At 39.4% G+C, this 23,785-nt stretch overlaps 1 protein-coding gene across 2 annotated transcripts; it reads right to left on the reverse strand.

The window, feature by feature from the left end:
- Positions 1 to 389: 389 nt before the first annotated feature.
- LOC117288741 (cysteine desulfurase, mitochondrial-like) lies at positions 390 to 23,785 on the reverse strand. 2 transcript variants are annotated; one of them, XR_004518900.1, is made up of 12 exons: positions 23,568 to 23,785; positions 20,403 to 20,476; positions 18,925 to 19,041; positions 17,842 to 17,925; positions 16,925 to 16,978; positions 14,722 to 14,820; positions 12,834 to 13,062; positions 11,039 to 11,196; positions 9,656 to 9,927; positions 6,716 to 6,805; positions 1,402 to 2,884; positions 390 to 1,178 (listed from the first exon to the last, which is right to left on the reverse strand). XR_004518900.1 is itself a non-coding variant. In XM_033769567.1 (11 exons), the coding sequence occupies exons 1-11, from the start codon at positions 23,677 to 23,679 to the stop codon at positions 2,821 to 2,823; spliced, it is 1,353 nt and encodes a 450-aa protein (XP_033625458.1). In that variant the 5' UTR covers positions 23,680 to 23,785; the 3' UTR covers positions 390 to 2,820. The 2 variants fall into 2 exon arrangements, 1 of the variants encoding a protein (XP_033625458.1); XM_033769567.1 differs by having other exon boundaries at positions 390 to 2,884.

Here is a 23,785-nt window from a genome sequence, read left to right on the forward strand (position 1 = left end):
CTTTAAGGATTTACCTACAATCGCAAGGAGGAGTTGAGTCTCTTTAAGTTGTACATATCAAGTCAATCATTTCTTAAAGGCAGTGGACACTATTGGTAATAACTCAAAATAGTTATTAGCATAAAACCTAACTTGGCAATGAGTAATGGGGAGAGGTTGATAGTATAGAACATTGTGAAAAATGGCTCCCTCTGAAGTAGCGTAGTTTTCGAGAAAGCAGTAATTTTCCACGAATTTGATTTTGAGACCTCAGATTTAGAATTTGAGGTCTCGAAATCAAGCATATGAAAGTACACAACTTCTGGTGACAAGGGTGTTTTTCTTTCATTATCTCGCAACTTAAATGACCGATTGAGCTCAACTTGTCACAGGTTTGTTATTTTATGCATATATGTTGAGATACACCAAGTGAGAAGACTAGTCTTGGACAATTACCAATAGTGTCCACTGTCTTTAAGGATGTGAGGAATGTATAGAATATTTATAGAAACATTCATGTACTGAGAAAAAAACTAAACAGACCTCGCCAACAATTTGATATTCAATCCATTATGCATAATCTTCACTGCCAATATTAAATATTTTATGATTATGAGAATGACAACGCACTTTAATTTCTATTCACAACAACTCTTTGTGTATTTATCTTTAATTTTATGAGAATGGTGAAAATAATTTTGAGATTGATAATCAAATTTTATTTCTATAGACCACATCTCTTTGTGTATTGATCTTTATACTCAGGTACGGAGTATAATTTAACAATCCAGCTTTCATTTGAATGAGCAGCCATGCAGTTGCTGTCCATTGGTGAATGCATATTTCAATCTAGACACTCAAAGAGTATGCGCCCCAAACAATAACAGGTGAGGGGAGGCACATTATGACCAAGTGCTGTGCCTAAAGATATCAAGAAAGTGATATATCAATCTCGATACTCAAGAGTAAATTTCCCAACAATACACCTAGGTGAGGAGAAGCACATTATGACCAAGTGCTGTGCCTAAAGATATCAAGAAGGTGATTGCATATATTTAAATCTCGATACTCAAGAGTAGATTTCCCAACAATACACCTAGGTGAGGGGAAGCACATTATGACCAAGTGCTGTGCCTAAAGATATCAAGAAAGTGATATATCAATCTCGATACTCAAGAGTAAATTTCCCAACAATACACCTAGGTGAGGAGAAGCACATTATGACCAAGTGCTGTGCCTAAAGATATCAAGAAGGTGATTGCATATTTCAATCTCGATACACAAGAGTAAATTTCCCACCAATACACCTAGGTGAGGGGAAGCACATAATGACCAAGTACTGTGCCTAAAGATATCAAGAAAGTGGTTGCATATATTATAAATCAATCTCGATACTCAAGAGTAAATTTCCCAATAATACACCTAGGTGAGGAGAAGCACATTATGACCAAGTGCTGTGCCTAAAGATATCAAGAAAGTGATATATCAATCTCGATAGTCAAGAGTAAATTTCCAAACAATACACCTAGGTGAGGGGAAGCACATTATGACCAAGTGCTGTGCCTAAAGATATCAAGAAAGTGATATATCAATCTCGATAGTCAAGAGTAAATTTCCCAACAATACACCTAGGTGAGGGGAAGCACATTATGACCAAGTGCTGTGCCTAAAGATATCAAGAAAGTGATATATCAATCTCGATAGTCAAGAGTAAATTTCCAAACAATACACCTAGGTGAGGGGAAGCACATTATGACCAAGTGCTGTGCCTAAAGACACACAGACTAGCAGCCTGTCCCTGATCCCCCTAATACCACAAAGTCAATCCAATCAGATAATTCTGATCATTGATTTAGTGCAGCGGCGTAGCAAAAAATTGTGCACTTTTTGAGAAAAGCATGAAACTTCTAGCATAGTTAGGTTGGACCATAATCCATTGGGGGCCAAAGCCTATTCTGACCTACAACATGAAAACATGCCCACTAGCTCACTGGGTTACACAACATGCCCAAACCAAGATATATTCAGCAGTACAAACATGATGAAAAAAAACATGAAATAAAAATGCTCTCTCACATCTGATATTAAACTTGCAAAAAAAAAACGTTATTAGCCAGACATAACTAGCAGAGTCTCTCTCGAAAGCCATATGGATAAACTGAAGTATTTTTTGACATTATGCGGCTCCTTGACACCCCCCCCCCCTCTTCTGTAAATACAAGCCATATGGATAAACTGAAGTATTTGTTGACATTATGTGGCTCCTTGGCACCCCCCCCCCTCTATAAATACAATCCATATGGATAAACTGAAGTATTTGTTGACATTATGTGGCTCCTTGGCACCCCCCCCTCTATAAATACAAGCCATAATAAATGGATAAACTGAAGTATTTTTTGACATTATGCGGCTCCTTGACACCCCCCCCCCCTCCTCTTCTGTAAATACAAGCCATATGGATAAACTGAAGTATTTGTTGACATTATGAGGCTCCTTGGCACCACCCCCCCTCTATAAATACAAGCCATATGGATAAACTGAAGTATTTGTTGACATTATGTGGCTCCTTGGCACCCCCCCCCCTCTATAAATACAAGCCATATGGATAAACTGAAGTATTTGTTGACATTATGTGGCTCCTTGGCACCCCCCCCCCCCCTCTATAAATACAAGCCACATGGATAAACTGAAGTATTTTTGGACATTTGTTTTGCTCCTGGGCCACCCCCCCCCCCACCCCTCTTCTATAAATACAAGCATGAAAAGCTTAACAAAAGAAAATTCAATTTACTTCCCGACCTGCACTCATCATCCTCTTTATCCTTTTGTGTCCATGCACTTTTAATGCTGGGACCATTTAATTTCCTTGATGTCGATGCCTTCCTGAACCATCTCCCACAACGGACTGAAAAGGATTAAAAAAACAGGAAGAAAGAAAAACACTCATTGAATCATACATGAAAATAAGAGAGAAAAAGACGGCACTTGGGATGTGTCCTTGACATGCCATTAGCCTCTCCATCATATGGAATGTCTAAGGTAGACTTAAATGCACTGGAAACTATTGGTACATAATTGCCAAAGACTAGTCTTCTTAGTTCAGTTGGTGTATCTCAACATGTGCATAAAATAACAAATTTGAGCTCAATCGGTCATCGAAGTTGCGAGATAATAATGACAGAAAAAAAACACCCTTGTCGCAACATGGTCACAGAAAGTGTGTGCTTTCAGATGCTTGATTTCGAGACCTCAATTTCTACATCCGAGGTCTCGAAATCAAATTAGTGGAAAATTATGTCACTTCAGAGGGAGCTGTTTCTCACAATGTTTCATACTATCAACCTCTCCCCATTACCTGTCATCAAGAAAGGTTTTATGACAATAATTATTTTGAGTAATTATCAATAGTGTCCACTGCCTTTAAAGCCATTATACACTTTCGGAACAGAAAAAAAAAATAAACGTTCACAGATTTACAAATAACTTACATAACAGGGTTTACAGAAGGTAATGGTGAAAGACTTCTCTTGAAATATTATTCCATGAAATGCTTTACTTTTCGAGAAAATATTAAAACAATTATCAATTCTCGTTGTCGAGAATTACAGATTTATTTTAAACACATGACATGACACGGCGAAACGTGCGGAAACAAGGGTGGGTTTTCCCGTTATTTCTCCCGACTCCGATGACTGATTGAGCCTAAATTTTCACAGGTTTGTTATTTGATATATAAGTTGTGATACACAAAGTGTGGGCCTTGTGTGTTAGCCCTGTATACTCTGTACTTTCCGCGAATCCATTGAAAAAACATCACAGGCATGTTACTCGGGTGGGATTCGAACCCACAACCCTTGCAATTCTAGAGCAGTGTCTTACCAACTAGACTACCGAGGTTGCGCGGTAGCTAGAGGCAGTTTGAATCCTATGTTTTTGCAGCGAGTACCACAACGATATAAGAGATGTTAAAATTGCATCGGGGATAAAGAATACTATTATTGTGGTTTTTACCCATACACCAATGTGTGTTTGCACTGTATACGCAGTACTTTCCGGAGTCCTGTGGAAAAATACTACAGGCATGTTACTCGGGTGGAATTCGAACCCACGACACTTGCAATTCTAGAGCAATTTCTATACCAACTATACTACCGAGGTTGCCCGGTAGCTATACACCCACTGTACCAAACAAAATCGTAGCCGTGTACTATATTTGTAGTTTACTAGATAAAATAGTAATTACAACTGATATCTCTTCAAATATCTTTAGCCTTCGAGAAAGACTCTGCTAGTGCTAGGGTCGAAACGTCAGGCCATTAACTATTTTTTGCAAATATCTGAACAGCACATCTTCACTGTCTTTTGAGTTTAAAAATAGACAGTCTTCTTTGTTGAACAGTACAGAGTGTTTCATACAATTATTGACTGCCTAGAGTTACTATGGTAAATATGACGTCTCCCAAGCCAGGCTCAAAAATAGACCACTCCGGGTATCACAGAGGGAGTCAAAGTTATATCCAAAGCACATAAGCAAAACCAGTAATTTTTTGGTATAAAAAGACACAAAGGTGGTTTGGGTAGAGTATACAAATAATAATAATAAAAATATACATGTACACTGTAGGTGGCTTCTTATATAATGACACTTATCACCTGACGTCATCATCAGAACAATCTTGGAAGCGCCATTTTGGTGGTCAATGTCAACGTGTGTTATTCAGTGAAATGCCCATTTTTAGGTGACGCGCTGTTACACGAAAGCCTATTGACCACCAACATGGTGAGCGTGGCATCAGTCGCCACGTGTGACGCGCGTGCGAGGGGTCAATAGACCATATTGAGTATGACGTCACCGTACAAATATCTGCCCTACAAGATAGACTGCGAGTGTCTGCGTGTGTGTGTGCTTGCTTGTGCCGAACAAATCAAACCGGGAGTATTGCGTGCTGCGTGTTTCTTTGAAGTACGCGTTTAGACGCACATACGGTTTGACCTACAGGATGACGACTTTTCATAGCGTCTAGAGCATGCATATCCGTAACTCAGTGACGCTCAAGGACCTTCAACATACAGTACTTATGTCCTGTAAGGTATGTTGGACTTTGTTTGGACATTGAATTATGAGATCTACTCCTTTTACATCATATAATAATAATAATAATAATAATAAGACATTTGTAAAGCGCCTAATGCAAAAGCCTCTAAGCGCATAAAAGAAACAATCAAATAAACAATTAGAGAAAGATACAAGATACAAATAGGCAAATTACAAAAAAAGAAGCTTTAAACAAATGAGTTTTCAACAGGAACTTAAAACATTGTAAAAAGTTAGCTTGGCGAATATGCACAGGAAGACTATTCCAAAGAAACGGTGCGGTGTAAGAAAAAGATCTGTGGCCATAAAAAATGGAAGAAGCTCTAGTAGCAGAAAGCAATGACTGTTGAGATGATCGTAAAGTCCGAGTAGGGGAATAATGATAAAAAAGTTCAGATAAATAAGCAGGTGATTGACATGTTTGAGCCTTGAACACCATGTTAAAAGGTTTACAAGGTGCTGTGGCGCAAAATGCTGCCAATCCAGCCAGAAACACAGGGGCAAACCCATTCTCTTTTCGATAAGTGAACTGTTTTTTGTTTACGTGTGTTACACAACACACAGAGCTTTACATCCGATCCTAAGGTCTTGCTCAAGGACACAAGTGTCAACACAGGAACTCTAACCTGTACACTCTGCTAAAAAAAACCAGCATGATCAGAGTGGAATACGGTGCTCTTATTAACAGCTCGGCCAATATATGTGGTTTGCTACCGGTATAGTACATGTACATTAGTTGCTATGGGTTTAGTACACTTTTAGCACAAACCATGTGTCTCCTGTCCACGCAAAAGGTATGGACTCCCCCAAAAGGCAAAAAAGGTAGACGTTCATTGTTCGGAGATGTGAAATGTGTACACACCGAAACGAGACACCGGCTTGACCAGTGCTGAGGAACATACGCTCCTGCATGCTGGACCGAACGTCTGGAGAAAAATCACTGAGCAGGCATGAGGATCTAGATGGCACTTGACTTGATTGATTGAAATGTGTACCAAAATTGTGTGCCTGTTTTGTTACACTTGTGACAGAGGGGACGCACATGCACATGTACAATGTATATGCGCTGCGCATTGTGAATTTGTTTTATAGATAACTTTTCTTTGAACAGGTCAGCTTGATCAGAAAACTGCACTTGTATACAAGTCGGACATTTATGTCTTTCACATGGTTTCGAACAAACTTTCAAACTGTTTGTCTTTCATGTCACACAGAGTTCATTCAGACACAGTACTAGGGTCGGTTTGATCATGGTTCAACCCTACTGTGTTTAGACATTTATTTCATTATTGGCAACAACAACAAAAGCATCAAATGTAATACAAGCATTATACAGTCTACAGAATTGAGACATAATTATAACATGGCTAAAGATACTCCGTTAAGTTATTACCAACATGCAGGGGAAATTTGAAGCATAGTGCTTTTTAAAAACTTACCCTGGGACAGACAAGACTAGGACTAGACAAGGACAGACAGACGGACGAGACCAGCCAGATAAGTAAATAGGTAAATTGTTTTGAGTGAAACAAAATTATTACAATGACATTTAACAGTTATCACTATTGGCCTAGTAAATACATATTCAAGAAAGACGTTTTAATTTTCCTTGAGAAACTTTCAAGTATTACATGTACGTACCTCATATCTCTCAGTTTCTGTGCTTTAGAAATGCACTGCTCCGCTGTGTAGTCAATCTCAGCCTCAGTGGTAAAGCGTCCAATACCAAACCTAATAATAATAATAATAATAATAATTTATTCATTTATATTGCGCCCATGCCATAAAATGTACACAAGCGCATAACAAAATAATTATAAAAACATTTAAAATTTTACAACAGGAAAATATACAGCAATCCAAACAAATGAAAATACAAAGACCTTACAGAACAATCCGTTGAGTGAAAATTGCAAAACTGCAAAACATTAAAACCTACAGGTAGAAATCACAATCAGTAGCCTATACCAAAGAGGTCAATTAGAAGGTCAATTGAAGAGAGAACTGTCATAATTTTTGTTTATAGGATTTGAGGCATTGCATGGTGAGGTACATAGAAATTTGGTTTGCGGTAACACCATCTACAGCTAGGTAGAGTTTGTTCTTAGAGAACTGCCTTGCATTTATTCTACTGCCGCAGAGAAAAGAACTGTCCTGCTTTTAACTATTACCAGGGCGGAAGGTACAGAAAATAGACTTGGACAACTACTTTAGCTTATAGGATCGTAATTAACTGTACTGCCGCGGAGTCAGTTCTGAATTGGTCTCAACGTTTCGACTAGATTGCTCTAGTCTTCGTCAGTCTCCTGAATAAATGCAAGACAGTTCTCTAAGAACAAACTCCACCTAGCATGCCTAGCAAGTAGATACACACATGGTGTTACCGCAAAACAAAAATTATAAATTTTTGTTCTTAACATAAAACTACAAATTCTTCAATAAGTGTAAACTGGACTGATGCAGTTTAAATAAATCTAAAGAAAATATAAGTTAATTGCAATTGTAAAGGGTTAGGCCTAACTACATGAACCATAATATTTGTTGCATTGTATAACCCTTTATATAAGTTGAGTTACTGCTATTTTTGTATGCATTGGGGCATCTGTTCTAAAGCTATATTTTTGCCATAGCTTAAATAAATCTAAGGAAAATATAAGTTTATTGCAATTGTAAAGGGTTTAGAACCATAATATTTGTTGCAAATACATGTAACCCTTTAATGCTACTTTGGTATGTTTTGGGGCATCTATTCTAAGCTTATTTTTGGTATGTTTTAGGGCATTTTTATTTTATTTTATTCTAAAGCTATATTTTTGTAAAAAGGCCTAAATATCTAAATCAACGTTAACAGGGCCTCCCTCTAAAACAAAAGTGGAAAACAATTATTTGTTGTCAAAGTTAACATACATTGTGTAACTAGAGCACCCAACCTTACAGGACCCAATTTCATGGCTCTGCTTACTGCCAAATTCTGCGCTTACGATCGCGATTCCTCGCTTACGTGCAAGCGCCGAATTTCTACACTAGCCTTGTAAGCGTAGAATGCCTAGTAACGTGAAGTACGCACGCGCAGAAGCCCAAATTCGCCGCTTACCCGTGAAATACGCTTGCCGTAAGCACAGAATTCCCTGCTTCCGTAAGCGCCGATTCTGTGCTTACGGTAAGCAGAGCCATGAAATTGGGCCCAGGTCAGGTTTGTGGGCCCAGCTTAAATGTTGTTATATCATTCCTTTTACTAAAGAATTTCCTTGTGGATTCCAAGTGGAACAACAAACACTTTGTGGGGCACCTTTTATTCATTGTATGAAAGACCCCACAAGGACATGTGGTACGCCTATTCTTAAATGTATGTTCTTTCAATACATGCACAGTGTTGTGTAGAACAGGAAAAATACACAAGAATTTTCTCATGTAACTCAACTTCAATACAATATAAATGTCATATCGCTTCAATACAATACAAATGTCATATCGAAGTACGTAAAACAATTACAACACAACATTCATGAGATATCGAGGTACGTAACTCAATTTCAATGCAATATTCAAGACATGTCTAAGTATAAAACTCAATAATAATACAAAGTTAATGTCACTCGAAGAATATAACTCAATTTCAACACAATATTTATGTCGTGTCGAAGTACATAACTCGGTTTCAAAACAACTTTCATGTCATAATGAATCACATAATACATAATTTCAGTACAACAGACATGTCATATCAAAGTCATATTAATTTCACTTCATTTCATACTTCTGTGAAGTAGATTTAATAAAGAGCACAGAATCATCAAAAGCAAGAACAAGCATGACAAGTAGTTAGAGCAAACGGAATAAGCTGTGGAATAAATGCCAAACATAGATAGTGGCCAAATGTGTTGACCCTCGCAGAGTGTTTCTCTAAAGCTAATTGACAACACAGCACACATAAACAGGCATTCAAAGCAACAGATACAGTCAAATGTAAAGAAAAGAAAAATCAAACAATTTGATAAAAAACAAAAGATAATTAATCAGACAAGTTAGATATGCACTGGTTATAAGCAAAATATAAAGAAATACAGCATACATGTAGTGTGACATCTGTGATAATAATTCACAATAAATAAATAGAAGAGTTCAAAATATCATCGCACAATAAGTGCAATTAAAACACAAACAATTAAAGCACAGATCAACAGAATACCATAAAATGAATGCAACAATTTCTAGGAGGAAACTACAAATAAATAGTAAACTTGCGGGTATAACCACATGTAAATCTTTGAGTCAGAGTGTTGGCTCTGAAAAGAGCCTGTGTGGTCTCAACATTTCGAACAGAATACTCTGCTCGTCTTCAGGAGAAAAGAAGAAGACGAGCAGACCAAACTGTTCCAAACAATGGGACCACACTGGCTCTTTTCAGAGTCAACACTCCCACAAACAAGATTTACACATGGTAGCAGCAAGTTTACTATATTTGCGTATTCATGGTAGTTTACGCCTATTTATCCAAGTGTCAAACAATACTTGAAACAATTTCATCAGAGCGAAACAATACTTGAAACAATTTCATCAGAGCGGAAATTGAGACCTTACCTGATGGAAGAATGGGCAAGATCTTCCTCCGCCCCGATGGCCCTGAGGACGTAGGAGGGCTCCAGCGACGCCGACGTACAAGCGCTGCCCGATGACAGGGCAATGTTCTTCAAAGCCATGAGGAGGGATTCCCCCTCGATGTAAGCAAAGGACAAGTTTACGCAGCCCGGGTATCTCTGCGTTGGGTCACCGTTTTGAATGACGTCTTTCAGGCTCTTGTTGATCTTAGTGATGAGACGGTCTGCCAGTGCCGAGATGCGGGCATGATCGTACTGCATTTAAAAAAAAAAGACACAGTTTATGAAAACGAAACTTAAACACCTACCTGAGCGGAATGTTTTCAACAGAAAGAGTATTTTTACTTATTTATAATGCACTTGTTCACCATTTTAAAGTAATTTTGATATGTGTACACTTCTGAACTTTTCGTAATTATCGATTAAAAAATCAGGCCCCTACCTAAAGGTTTTTGAAAAACTAAAAAAACTTCTGCCGTTGAGAGTGGGCGTCAAAGGACAATGCCGCTGACCTCATTTGTGGGAGTTTGCTTTGTTATACATCCACGCTGCAACAAAGCGGCTTTATCTACTTTTGACGTTTTGAGAGTGATTATGAAACAGGGCTTTTCGCAAATCTCGTAGAAAAGCTCTGGATAAGGGCATACAAAATGATTGTTTTTTACACAATTGAAACCTATTTATAATCATATGAATCGATTTCCTTATTCATCGAAAACATTTTAAGTGGAACTCAGCAAAGTTCACGACTTGACATTTTCGTTCAAGCAGGTCTTTAAGATAAACTGATGCTGCTTATGAACCTGAAACAAAGTCACGATACTGTATCTTCTATTGCTGAAAGTGTCTTTTAGATTTACTTTACATACAAATGAGTCAGTGCCTAGCCTAACAATTTAATTTAAACATGGTACTCCATGGTATTTATAAGGGCAATTTTCTTTCGGCCTTGGTGTACTTAAAACAAATTCTTCATTTAAAGGCACTTTGTCACGAGTAATGGGGAGAAGTTGAAAGTATAAAACATTAAGAGAAACGGCTCCCTATGAAGTGACGTAGTGTTCGTGAAAGAAGTAATTTTCCACGAACTTGTATTTGAGACCTCAGATTTAGAACTTGAGGCCACGAAATCAAGCATAAAGCACACAACTTCGTGTTACCAGAGCCCCCTGCAGGATGTTTTTTCTTTCATTATTATCTCGCAACTTTGATGACCGATTGAGCTCAAATTTTCACAAGTTTGTTATTTTATGCATATATGTTGAGATACACCAAGTGAGAAGGCTGGTCTTTGACAATTACCAATAGTGTCCACTGTCATTAAGATGCAGTTATCCTGCAGTGTGTTCAACAAAGCCATTCTTACCTCCATGTCATTCTGCGATATTTCACACGCCTCCCCTAAGCCCACTATGAGGGGTGTTGGAAGAGTTCCACTACGCATCCCTCTCTCCTGGCCACCACCACTCTGGAGTGCTTCGATGCGGACACGAGGTCGGCGCCGGACGTACAATGCACCAATGCCTGTCAAAGCAAAAATATCAACAAATTATTATGGAGGTAACGCTTTATACGTCAGTCATGGTGCTCGAGTCCTTGAGCAAGAAACTTCATCTTAAACTGCTCCTCTGCAAAGCAAAAGCAAGAAGGATACTACTCAAACTTCGTACATATAAATAATAATAATAAAGCGCTGGTATCTAGACAAAAATATTCACTGCGCTAAAATATGACCATGGGAAAAATTAATGGTAGGCTTGACTGAAGAGGTAAGTTTTGAGATTGGATTTGAACGAAGAAATGTCAGGTTGTGATCTAAGGGTGAGAGGCAAGCCGTTCCACAGGCGGGGGGGCTGCAACCGAGAAACTTCTATCTCCGTAAGCTATCAACCTGGAAGGTGGAACGGCAAGCAAGTTGGCATCACTGGACCTTAGCTGGCGAACGGGCTTATACGGCAGGAGAAGCCTCTGCAAGTACAACGTGTGAAACAATATTTCGGCTGGTAACCCTTTTCCTAAGAATAGGCGGATGAACTTTAAAGAAGCTCTGGAAGGCCCAATAGGAGTCTTTCACTGACTGATTGAAAAGAATGCGTTCGTATGCACTCAACCTACGACTACGGGCAAAGTAACTGAGGAAAATATGGTGACGACTGGACAAAACTGGACGTGGGTGCACAGGGAGGAAAAACGTGGGAGTTGTATTGTACTTTTCTTTATAATTTTGGCTACTATGTCAGCATTACACTGAAATAATAATATCAAAGTCTTATATAGTGCATGTATCTACCTAACAAGGTACAGGCGCTGAGTTTATACAAACTTTTAGAAAGATAGGTTATTGCAGTGATGAATTCTGAGACCCAATTACATGTAGTTAGCACCTTATCTGCTTATAAGGGTTTACGAGGTGCTAGGGCGCATTAAGCAGCCACAGCCAGGAACTACGGGGCGAACCCCTTCTCTGTTCGATAAGTGCACTGGGTTCTTTAACATGCGTTACACAACACATGGGACCAATGGCTTAACGTCCCATCCGAAGGACAAAGCAATGGTCAAGTGTCTTGCTTAAGGACACAAGTGTCACGGCTGGGGATTTGAACACACACTCTGCGGATCAGAAACACCAGAGTTTGAATTCGGTGCTCTTAACTGCTCGGCCAGAACACTTCCATAAACCAATCTAGAACCCTACCTTAAAATGTAATCATGCCAATTGCCAATATGTTTTGTGGGTTGGAAAAAAAGTGCTGAGCCAAATATTGAATAACACAAACGAGCAGCTATTTTAATCTCCCCATAGCTGCTGGCGCAGGGGTGCCCGGAGGCTCACAACTGTTGACCTTCTCATTGCAATCATCGTCTACAAGTAAAAATGTTTATAAAAACACATCGTTATTTGGTTTGCAGTAATACCGTCAGGTCATGCAGGTAGAGTTTGTTCTTAGAGAACTGTCTTTCTTTATTCTACTACCGCGGAGTAGATTTATCGGATGTTCGGGAGACTTCTCAGTTCTGAAAAGAACTGACCTGCTTTTTAAGTACTACCCGGACGGAAGGAATAAAAAATTGGCTGGAACTTCTACTTTAGCTTAAAGGATTGTAAATAACTGCACTACCGCAGGGTCAGTTCTTGAATTGGTCTTTACACACATCCTTACCTTTTGGGGCGTATATTTTGTGTCCACTGATGGACATGAGATCTATGTTCATGGTATTGACATCTACAGGGATCTTGCCAACTGCCTGGGCAGCGTCTGTATGTAAGAAGATCTTCTTAGCACGACAGATTGCTCCGATCTCGGCTATGGGTTGCTTGACTCCAATCTCATTGTTAACAAACATGACACTTGTCAGTACTGTGTCTGGACGTATAGCATCCTCAAAAACCTTCAAATCAAAGAAAGGGACCATCACACATGTTACATGGCTGAATGTCAGCAAAGGTGAATGTACTTTTTGTAGGACAAAAAACACAATGTCCACAGATTTACACTAAACTTACACAGTTTGAAGATAATGAAAGTAGAAAGCTTCCCTGAAAATAATACATGCTGAGGTGCTGTAGTTTTTGGGTAATAAGTAAAACAATGTCATGAAAAAGATTTTGGTCTCATGAGACCAAAATTATTTTAAGCATTTACAAACGTATTTTCATTTCATTGTTTTACTCATTTCTCAAAAACTACAGCACCTCAGTAAGTAATATTTGAAGGGAAGCTTTCCACTATCAATATCTTCCAACCCTGTAAGTTTAATGTAAATCTATGGACATTTTGAAAAAGTACCCAAATCCTTTAAGCGCAAAGCTTGGTATTCAAATATCCACCAATTTATATTTTATGCAACATAAAACACAGTCAAACTCAAGGGCTATACACGATCATGCATTTACCCCAACCCCAACCTTCACAATCAGCTCTTTAGGAGCAATGCATTGAGAATTATTTTTAAACATTGCAACGTTTAAAACATCTTCTTTGTCTCTTTTCGAAACTGTGTAGAATTAGGTTTGCCATTTTGTAAATCTACGAAGCAGCACATCACATCACGCCACTTTATCCATTGAAATACATTGTGCTGAAACAGTGCCAAACACAGGTTGCCTCCAGAGGCTTATCCGTTGACCTAAATGAAGGTTTTTTGGAGAAGTTTTTTAGAAAGAGCTCTGCATGCATTTTTTTTGGGGGGGGGGAAGTGACGCCTGTTGTTAGGAATTAGTCACCAGGTCACTAATCAACTTCAAAGCAAATGCAAAATTAAAAACATATCGATAGTTACATGCATGTACTAATGAAGAAATCACTTTGTTTTGGTATAAGAACATTTTTGTAAAAAAAAAGGTATTAAAGGCACTGTACATATTTGGTAATTGTCAAAGACCAGTTCTCTCACTTGGTGTATCCCATCATAAGCATAAAATAACAAGCATGTGGATAGGAATAAAAGACTTCTAGCTAGAAGCCTTTTATTATTTTAGTGAAAAATTACTTCTTTTTTAAAAACTATGTTACTTCAGAGGGATTCTTTTCCCACAATGTTTTATACTACCAATAGTTCTCTAATGCTCGTTACCAAGTCAGTTTTTAAGTTAATATTTGTTTTGAGTTGTTACTAAACGTGTACCTTCCCTTTAAGCAGTCTCCACAACAGCAGTTTCAAATGTCCGGGAAAAAGTTTTGGCTGGAGGGTACAATACATCAGTTTGTGACACGACCGACTATATTCAATTCAAGACTAGAAGATTTGACATACGTAAGGCATGGCCTGGAACATTCTGTAAGCAATCACTTGACCCATTTCACCTGACGTCATCATCAGAAAAATCTTGAATGCGCCATACTGGTGGTCAATTTCACTGTGTGTTTTCATATAAACTCTATGCCGTGCATTATGCAGTGGAGTGTGCATTTTAGGCGATGCGGCGTTAATACACGTAAATCTAACTGCCCACCAACAAGGTGAGCGTGGCATCAGTCGCCGCGTGTGACGCGCGTGCAAGGGGTCAATACACAGTAAGTTACAAGGTTTTATATCATGTATATTTACCTTCAGATCCAGAAGGCCGTTTGTTTGTACAGGAAGGTAGGTCACATCAAAACCTTCTGCCTCCAGAGCCCGACAGGAATCCAAGACACACTTATGTTCCTAGTGATTCAGACAAGACATTATCAACAAAAGTAATTGTTGTGTCATTGGTTAAATACAAGTGCCCCTCTAGTGTTAAGGGGTTTTTGGGGCTACGCCATCTTGGATGGTAGAGTTGTTTTTACATGACATGAAGTGAACATGATAGCATACTGTTAACTAACTTCTCTGCGTCCTTGTGAATTCCTTACTGACTACGCTATAGTAATTAAGTATGGCTGAAGCTTTAAGTGGCTGGAAGGTCGTGGACGAGAGGTTAAAGCCATTGGACACTTATACACGTTATATATAAAATAACAAACCTGTGATAATTTAGGCTCAATCGGTCATCGGAGTCGGGAGAAAATAACGGGGAAAACCCACCCTTGTTTCCGTAAGTTTTGCCGTGTCATTACATGCGTTTAAAATAAATCCGTACTTCTCCACAATGAGAATTGATAATTGTTTTAATTTTTTCTCCAAAAGTAAAGCATATCATGGATAAATATTTCAAGAGAAGTATTTTACCATTACCTTCTGTAAACCCTGTAAATTATTTGTAAATCTGTGAACTTTTTTTCTTTTTTCCTGTGCGAACGTGTATAATGGCTTTAAGAGCATCGCAAGATCTAGTGTTTCTGATCAGAAGAGTGTGGTCTCGTGTACCAGTCATGGCGTTTTTGTCCTTACCATATGTGTTACCGTAATTTCTCTGCTTTTTGGATGGGACATTAAGCCATCAGGTCAAAATCAGGCCTGAGACACTAATATTAATAATAAAGGAAACTTGTAATGCGCCATGTCTGTCACAGGTGACACTCCTGGCGCAGGAACCCTAACAAAGCTAACAACTGAAGGAACTAATGTAATTAAACAAAATAAACAGAAGGAGAAGCACTAGTGAAAATTTACTACTCAACAAGTGCAATTCAATTAACATGAGCCTACATGTAGTTGCGCCTATTATTACATGTAGCAGTCATAGCAGTGCGGTTACCAAGTAGTTGAAAAGTGGTAGTCGTGACTGAAAATAGAAGTCAATACGCCTCTCTTAACATTTATGCATGACATCATCATTCTTACCAGAAATGAGGCTATGGGCGCAATTCCCCCCATCACTTGCAGTGGCTGAGCTCATCGCCTCGTTTTGAGTTCGCATTGTGACGTACCTCATGCATTAATATTAAGAGAGGCGTATAGTCATGACTTCGGCCCTAGTCACCCTAGCTTACTCCCATTAACCCTGCGCTGCACTATGCCGTTTAAAATGGTTCGTCCCGCCCATGGCCGCTGTACGGTGTGAAATTGCGTGTAAAACTAATTTGGTTGCTTATAAACACTTCTAACATGGTTTCAAGACTCATTAAGAATAACCAAATCCCTAGAACCCCCCCCCCCCAAAAAAAAAAAAAAATATTTCAATTATGCGCATCGTGCCAATATACACAGGCAGTAACATGATTGCGCTTTCCCTTACTGTGCGTGGGGATTTCTATGGGCTTCGAAGTTAAAGGTGACTGTAGGTCGAAAACTCACCCCAAGCTAATTGTGCTGGTACTTGTACTATCTGGCTATGTTCCATTGAGGAACTTAAAATTTTGCGCGATTTTTGACTGTACCATTAATGAGTAAACACAATTTGTTTAAAACAGAACAGTCGATGACTGTGCGAGAGTGCAGCACAAGGTCAATAGGATTGGCCAAGACACTCTACAATAACAACAGTAGGCCCTAACTCTACATAAGAAGGATTTGAAACTTTGCATTGTGGAAGTACGATATAGAAAGGTATGCGCTAACACCATGTTATGACTACATGTATCTCTAATGAGTTGGGGTGGTTCTGAAAAGAACCGTTGGTTTCAACTCGACGTTTCGATCAGTATGCTCTGATCGTCTTCTGGAGAAAACAGCTTTTTTCTCCAGAAGACCATCAGAGCATACTGATCGAAACGTCGAGTTGAAACCAACGGTTCTTTTCAGAACCACCCAAATTCATTAGAGATAGTCATTATATGGTGTTCCCGCAAACTTCTCTATAAACCCTACATAACTTAGTCAGTGCAAGTATAAAAATCCAACTTATGAACTGAGAATGAGTTGATTCGTCTTAGAAGACACTTACTGTCTGAGTAGTGATGACGTGCTTCTTACGAGACTTGTAGAATCTGGAGACACCCTACAAGAAATTGACAAGGTCAAAAAGGCATTACCTTTGATTATGAAAGTCAACAAAACAAATTTTGGATAATGTAATCTACAATGATGCCCTACATGTTGGGGGAAAAAGGGTAAACCAAGTACAAGTAGGATTGCCCGGTAGCTAGAGGCAGTTTGAATCCCAATGCAAATTTAACGTATCAATTAAATCAATGCGATACATGTACCTGCTGCTAAAACATAGGATTCAAACTGCCACTAACCACCGGGCAATCTTGGTGGTCAAGTTGGTGTGACACTACTCTGGAATTGCAAAGGTCGGGGCTTCAAATCCCACGCGAGTTATACACCTGTGATATTTTTCACAGAACTCGGGAAAGTTCTGAGTTTACTAATGTATACAATGTGCTTACATAAGTAAGTCTTTGTAAAAGAAATCATTATTACTATACCTCATACATGTACATATTCATGACCGAGAGTCGAGTTCTCTACCAAGTGCGCACGTGAGTATTCACGCAAGTGGTAAATGCGCATGACCAGCCATACACTAGCTCCCTGGGAGCTACTCTACTTGTCATGCGCACTACCACTGCGCGACGTCATCGCGGGCGCTATTGATCATGTTGATGTTTTGTATACACGCACGAACAGCGCTCTTTTAGCGACATCTAACACATGAACAAACTTATCTTATCATATCATGTGCATTTTGTTTCACAGTCATCATTTTCTTGATCAAAACTCATGTTCCGGTAACTGAATATGAATGAAGTATAGTAAAATAAATATAACATGGTTTATTTCGGGTGACTAGTTGATGAGGTATTGGTATTGGAAGTTGACAAACTAGTTCCCTCGGCTTCGGCTCGAGGTACATACCTTTACTGAGATGTTGTTGGATTCAGTTGCACCACTTGTGAAGATGATCTCTCGAGTATCTGCTCCAATCAGACGAGCAACTTGCTGTAAACACAAATAAAAAAAATAATACTAATTATAGTATCAAAGTCTTATATAGCGCACATGTCTACCAAAAAATATACTCAAGGCGCCGAGTACATGTACATGTATATAACAAACTTTCAGAATGAGGTTACTGCAATGATGAATTCTGAGACCCAATTATTTAGCACCTTATAAGGGTTTACAAGATGCTACGGCGCATACAGCAGCCACAGCCAGGAACACCGGGGCAAACCCCTTCTCTTTTCCAAAAGTGCAATTGGGTTCTTGCGTTACACAACACATGGGACCAACGGCTTTACGTCCATCCGAAGGACGAAAATATAAGGATAAATTGCGAAACTGGACTAATGAGATCCTAGGATTTGTTTATACCTAAGGCTGGCCTATCACATCAGCTGTTGGCCACAAGAACAAATATTTTTGGTTGAAGAATGCAAAATTGCCCAGAGCAGGATTTGAACCAACAACCTCCAGATTAATGTGGCAGCGCTAACATAACTGAGCTCCATGTCCTTCGATGTGTATATCTCGGGTATCTTGGGTATCGCCTAGAGTGCTTACATGCGAGTAGGTCGTCTGTATCGAGCTCGGAAGTTCTTACCTCCTGAGCCTACTATCTACCTGTACAAGGCAACTATACGTCCCCTCATGGAGTACTGTTGCCATATTTGGGCTGGAGCTTCTGCCTGCCTTTTATCTTTACTGGATCGAGTGCAGAAGCGTATTATAAACCTGGTTGGAGAAGAGTTAGGAACTACACAGCAACCCCTTTCTCACCGAAGGTCTGTAGCCAGCCTTTGCCTGTTTTACAGATATTTCCATGGTAAATGTTCCACCAGTCTATCCAACCGTGTTCCTCCTGACAGGGTGTTTGGGTATGTTTTGAAACGGACCGACATTACACATAGGTGATACGAGATTGATCTTGATTTTGGGTAAATTTTTTTTACCTGATCTGCTTCAAGGCCATTGTTGGATGATATTGATAATACTCACAGCCCTGGCTTTCTCTACGGCCTCCTCACACTCCCAGCCATAGGAATGGGTCCTAGAGTGAGGGTTCCCAAAGTACGCCAAGGAGTAAGGCATCATCGCATCAAGAACTCGGGGATCCTGCAAGAGAAAGACCAAAGTACAATACCTATATTACATGTTTACCAAGGGATCAGAGAGCATGCCTCACTGCCTTTCCGTTTTGGATGAGTAAAACTTATTTTTATATCTTGTTGTTTTTGCTGATTATCTATATTTTAAATGTTTCTCTGTATTAGCGCCATGGAGCATTGTTTTCGATGGATATGGCACTATATAAGTTTTTTTTTACTATTATTATTATTGGTAGTACATTCCTCCTTTTTTTTTACATAAATAAAAAAGTTGTTGGTAAACCTTTAGATCACTTGTTCCAGATAACAATATAAACTTTATACAAATTGGATACAAACGCTGTTCACAAAACGAGCGATCTTACACTGTCTATGCCAATTCCTGGCAAGCAAGATAGGGTCAACCCATAGAGCTATAGGGCCTATACGTGTATAATGACTAGAGCGCTAACACCCCATTATACACGCACTAAGGTTTTGAAGCCGTGTGGGCGCATCCAGGTTTATGTACAAACTAACACAAAAGCTTGAAATGGCTATTTGCATGATAGTGCGTTTGTTCTTTTTTATGTGTCATCGAACAAGAAAATGTGAACGCACAATAAGCTTGGGCGATATCACGATATTATCGAATATCGCGATATTAATTTGAAAACGATTTCGATATCGTATGGATTTGGTTTTAATCGAAATATCGATATATCGCGATATAGATCGATTAAATATCGCGATGTATTTGCTAGCTTAGACATCTTGCACCCCATGGGTTTGGAGTAAAACCAGAAGAATAGGTCATTAGAACACCTCTCTTATGCTATGACTGTCTCTTCTACAACTTTCACTTGGAGTTTGAATACTGATGATGTCAAATTTAATTAATCGCGATTATATCGAATATCGCGATATATTGTCGACGATATATCGTGAATAGAATAAATTGATATCGCCCAAGCTTAACGCACAATCTGCTGATGAGCGTGCAAACTGCGAGCATCATGTGCGTCATGTTTAAAAGGCGCGTATATTTTTTTTCATAAGTCGAACATACGGTTTTCGTAGCGCGTACGTACGCGAATGGGCAGTCGCGTACGTCCGCGCACACGCCGAATGTCAAATAAATCGCGGCAATGTGTTTTCTCTTAAAATTAAAATCGTTCCTTAGTCACGCAACACATCAAACATGTCTGCGCCGAGGATGGCTTCAAAACGCAGAGCAAGTTAGCGCTTTAGTCAATATATACTGTATAGCTCTATGGGTCAACCAAAAGTACACTGTACATGTAAATGTACATTGTATTGTGACTATTGGACCAGCAACATCGTCCATACTGTCAATGGTCTTATTTTGGCCAGAGTAATGAAACTCACCAAAGGAGTAGTTGACTGTGCGTCCATGTACAGCGCCCTCCCTGGAGAGGGTTCCTCTGTGTCAGTCACCATCTCTAAGAACAAAAAAAAGGAAATCAAAAATTTGTTTGTGACATGTCTAATTTATGCATTTTAGAGTGACAGTGTACAAATGTAAAAACATCACTAATTTGAAGAGAATTGCATCAATAATAGTCAAAAACACTTGAAGATCACACTCTCAGCAAAGACGACGGGCTTACACAAGCTCCAGAACATTTACAACCAATGGACCCTTCCCATGAAATATGCTAATCATATTCACGCATGCGTACAGACCCTGTTGGTTGGCAAACGCCATAGAGTTGTGCACTAAGCAGACGCGCAATCGCGTCTGCGTCACGCACCCATTAGCCGTGTTCAAAACCGCGCAATGTTCCCTTATTTTGCCAACCAAAACGTTAGTGCGCACGCGCTATGTGCAATTTACATATTTCATGGGAAGGGTCTTTACATGTTGTTCGAACCAGGCCTACAATGCCTTCTATGTCCACCAAGGAAGGGATTAAAAGGCAGTTCGGCATTGGATACTTCTAGAAACTATAAGGCTCCCCTGTGAGCCATAGGGGTCTAGTATTTTGGGCCTCCATAACGCTATACATTTTTTAAATCGGCGTTGATAGGTGAAAGTTTTACGACCATTAGCCAGCCATAACTGAAGTTTCTTTTGTACTGCACTACCAAAACTTTCCTCACAATAATATACATTCATTATGCTTGTATTTCCTTTTTGTTCAGTGAAATTGAAAAACATCGTCAAAAAATGCAACTTTCTGCTCGGTACTTACTGTTGTTTTTCTGCCGCATCTCACGTTTTCTGACTTCTCAATATGCTCAACGCTTTATCTTTTGGTCACTCGACAACCAAGCGCTGTACACCAGCCTACTCGCCGAACTGCCGACCCACGACCGAGTTTGACTAAACCATTCTGTGAGAGGGGTGTTACAAAACCTGTGCGGCAGTGCGTGGGTGCTTTATGCGTGAACGGCGAGTATTTTGTAAACAAACATGACAAACCGTGCACGCACTGCCACACGGGTAACACCCCTCTCACAGAATGGTTTAGTCCCACTCAGTCGTGGGTCGGCAGTTAGGCGAGTAGGCTGGTGTCTGCATCTGCATCTGTCAGCTACTGTACAAACGCCTGGGGTGGCTATCCCGTACAGCGCTTGATGGTCGAGTGACCAAAAGATAAAGCGTTGAGCATATTGAGAAGTCAAAAAACATGCGATGCGGCAGAAAAACAACATTAAGTACCGAGCATAAAATTGCATTTTTTGACGATGTTTTTTAATTTCACTCAACAAAAAGGAAATAAAAGCAATATGAATGTATGTTGAGTGTGCGGGGAAAGTTTTGTTAGTGTAGTACATAAGAAACTTCAGTTATGGCTGGCTAACGGTCGTAAAACTTTCACCTATCAATGCCTTTTTGAAAAACGTATAGCGTTACGGTAGTTGCGATAACGTAACCCTCCTCCCGACGGCAGCCAGGCCTGAGGGTTACGAGTTTGTTTCGAGCGGAAACGGTTGATCTGGTCCAACACGTACAATTTTGACAGCTAGTCACTAGATTTGCCCCATTTTTACCACTTTCAAAAATCATGACACAAGTTCTGAGGGTACGAACTTTATCCGCAATGTCTAATGCAGCCTGCCATAATACTCAAAACACCATTTAGGAAATATTTCGAAGAAAAATGGACAAAAACTTACCAGCTCCCGGAGCGAAATCCCAGGTTCATATTTTGAACCTGTCGCATCGCTTTGCAAACGCATTATTTTGTTGTTGGGCTAAACCATTCTGTAAAAGGGGTGTTACAATGTTGCAGTGCTACAGTGCATGCGCGCCATTATGAGTGAACGGCGTGCAATGCAAACGGACAGCGCGCACAGTCGCACACACACTGCCACATTGTAACACCCCTTTTACAGAATTTCTTCCATGGATTATTTGTTAGCAGTGAAATCGTTGAAAATATAGTGAGGGACACTATGAATAATATATGAACGGAATTTCTGAAATTGTTGTCAAATTTGTGTTCGCATTGTAAAGAACCTTTATACCCAGGACGTCAGTGCAGTGGCACTGACTGACGTCCTACCAGGGCTAGCGAAGCTCCAACCTTAGGAGTAAAACGTAACTACTAAATTAGTAGTAAGTAACATCACACATAATTTTGGATTTGTATTTGTAAAGACTCAAACCAAATCTTTTAATTATATTTCAATTCAAATACTTGGAATGTTTTTGGCTTGGGAATTGGTTTTTGACAAGATCAATTTGGCACGCTGCTAAACGGATGCAATTGGCTGACAAAACCAAAGTGTTTTGCATCCATTGGCGCCACCAGTTTTTTTGATTATTTTTTTTTTAATAAACAAAAAAAAAAAGTTTTGAAATGTCATAAAAATGTGAGAAGTCAGAAAAAGACACGATGTTACCAATAATAACAATGGCAAGCATGGCAAGGGGTAGGGTGAGAGGAAATCCGGGCGAGACATCAAACAAAAGGGTGCATGCTTGCTTGTTGACATAATTGTGTGGGGCTTCACAAGACCCAGTCGTGCCCTTATTTAATACAGTAACTGAGAACCGCATGTGGTTTTTTGCGGTCCTACTTGCCGTCAACTCGCCGACTTGCCGTCAACTCATTTTCGTGCCGTCAACTCATTAAATTTACATGAAAAATCTATAAAAAGGGGGCACGGAAGTGTTAAGTCTGGGCTTAACTACATATTTCTCATGGTTTTCGGTACAAATTCATTCACAAAAACGACTTTATGTTGATAAAAAAAAAGTACCAATCATTGACATCTTGGGCCAAGACTAATCATTGTGAAAAAGCAAGATGGCGGCCGACAGTTTTTCGGCTTCGAGAATTTTTTTTCACGAGAAAAAAAACTCAATTTTTATTCCGAAATATGACCTAAAACTTACACGAATGCTCTTTGAGCTGATACTTTACAGTTCTATGCTTCTTTTGTGGATTTTAAATGTATATTGGAGGAGTTGACGGCGAGTTGACGGCGCAAGTGAGTTGACGGCAAGTAGTAGTAGGACCCGGTTTTTTGTGCTGCGATTCTGCACACGTTTTTTCATTTAAACTGATTGTTAAAATTTACCTGGCACTGCAAGGCCTGCAGCAGGCGAAGCTTGCTGCAAAAGGTATCGTCTTGAAGCACCAGCGACATTTCGTACTGCTCCCACGGAGCTTCGGCAAAAAGCTGGTATCATAACTTCTTAATATGGTGTTTGGTTCGAAATAAAAATAAGATTTGTGTTGAAATGCTGAAGTTGTCTTCGGTGTTTATGCAACATTGGAACGACGACATAAACACGA

The sequence above is a fragment of the Asterias rubens genome, chromosome 4 (assembly GCF_902459465.1).
Source record: "Asterias rubens chromosome 4, eAstRub1.3, whole genome shotgun sequence".
In the NCBI taxonomy this organism is placed as follows: Eukaryota; Metazoa; Echinodermata; class Asteroidea; order Forcipulatida; family Asteriidae; genus Asterias; species Asterias rubens.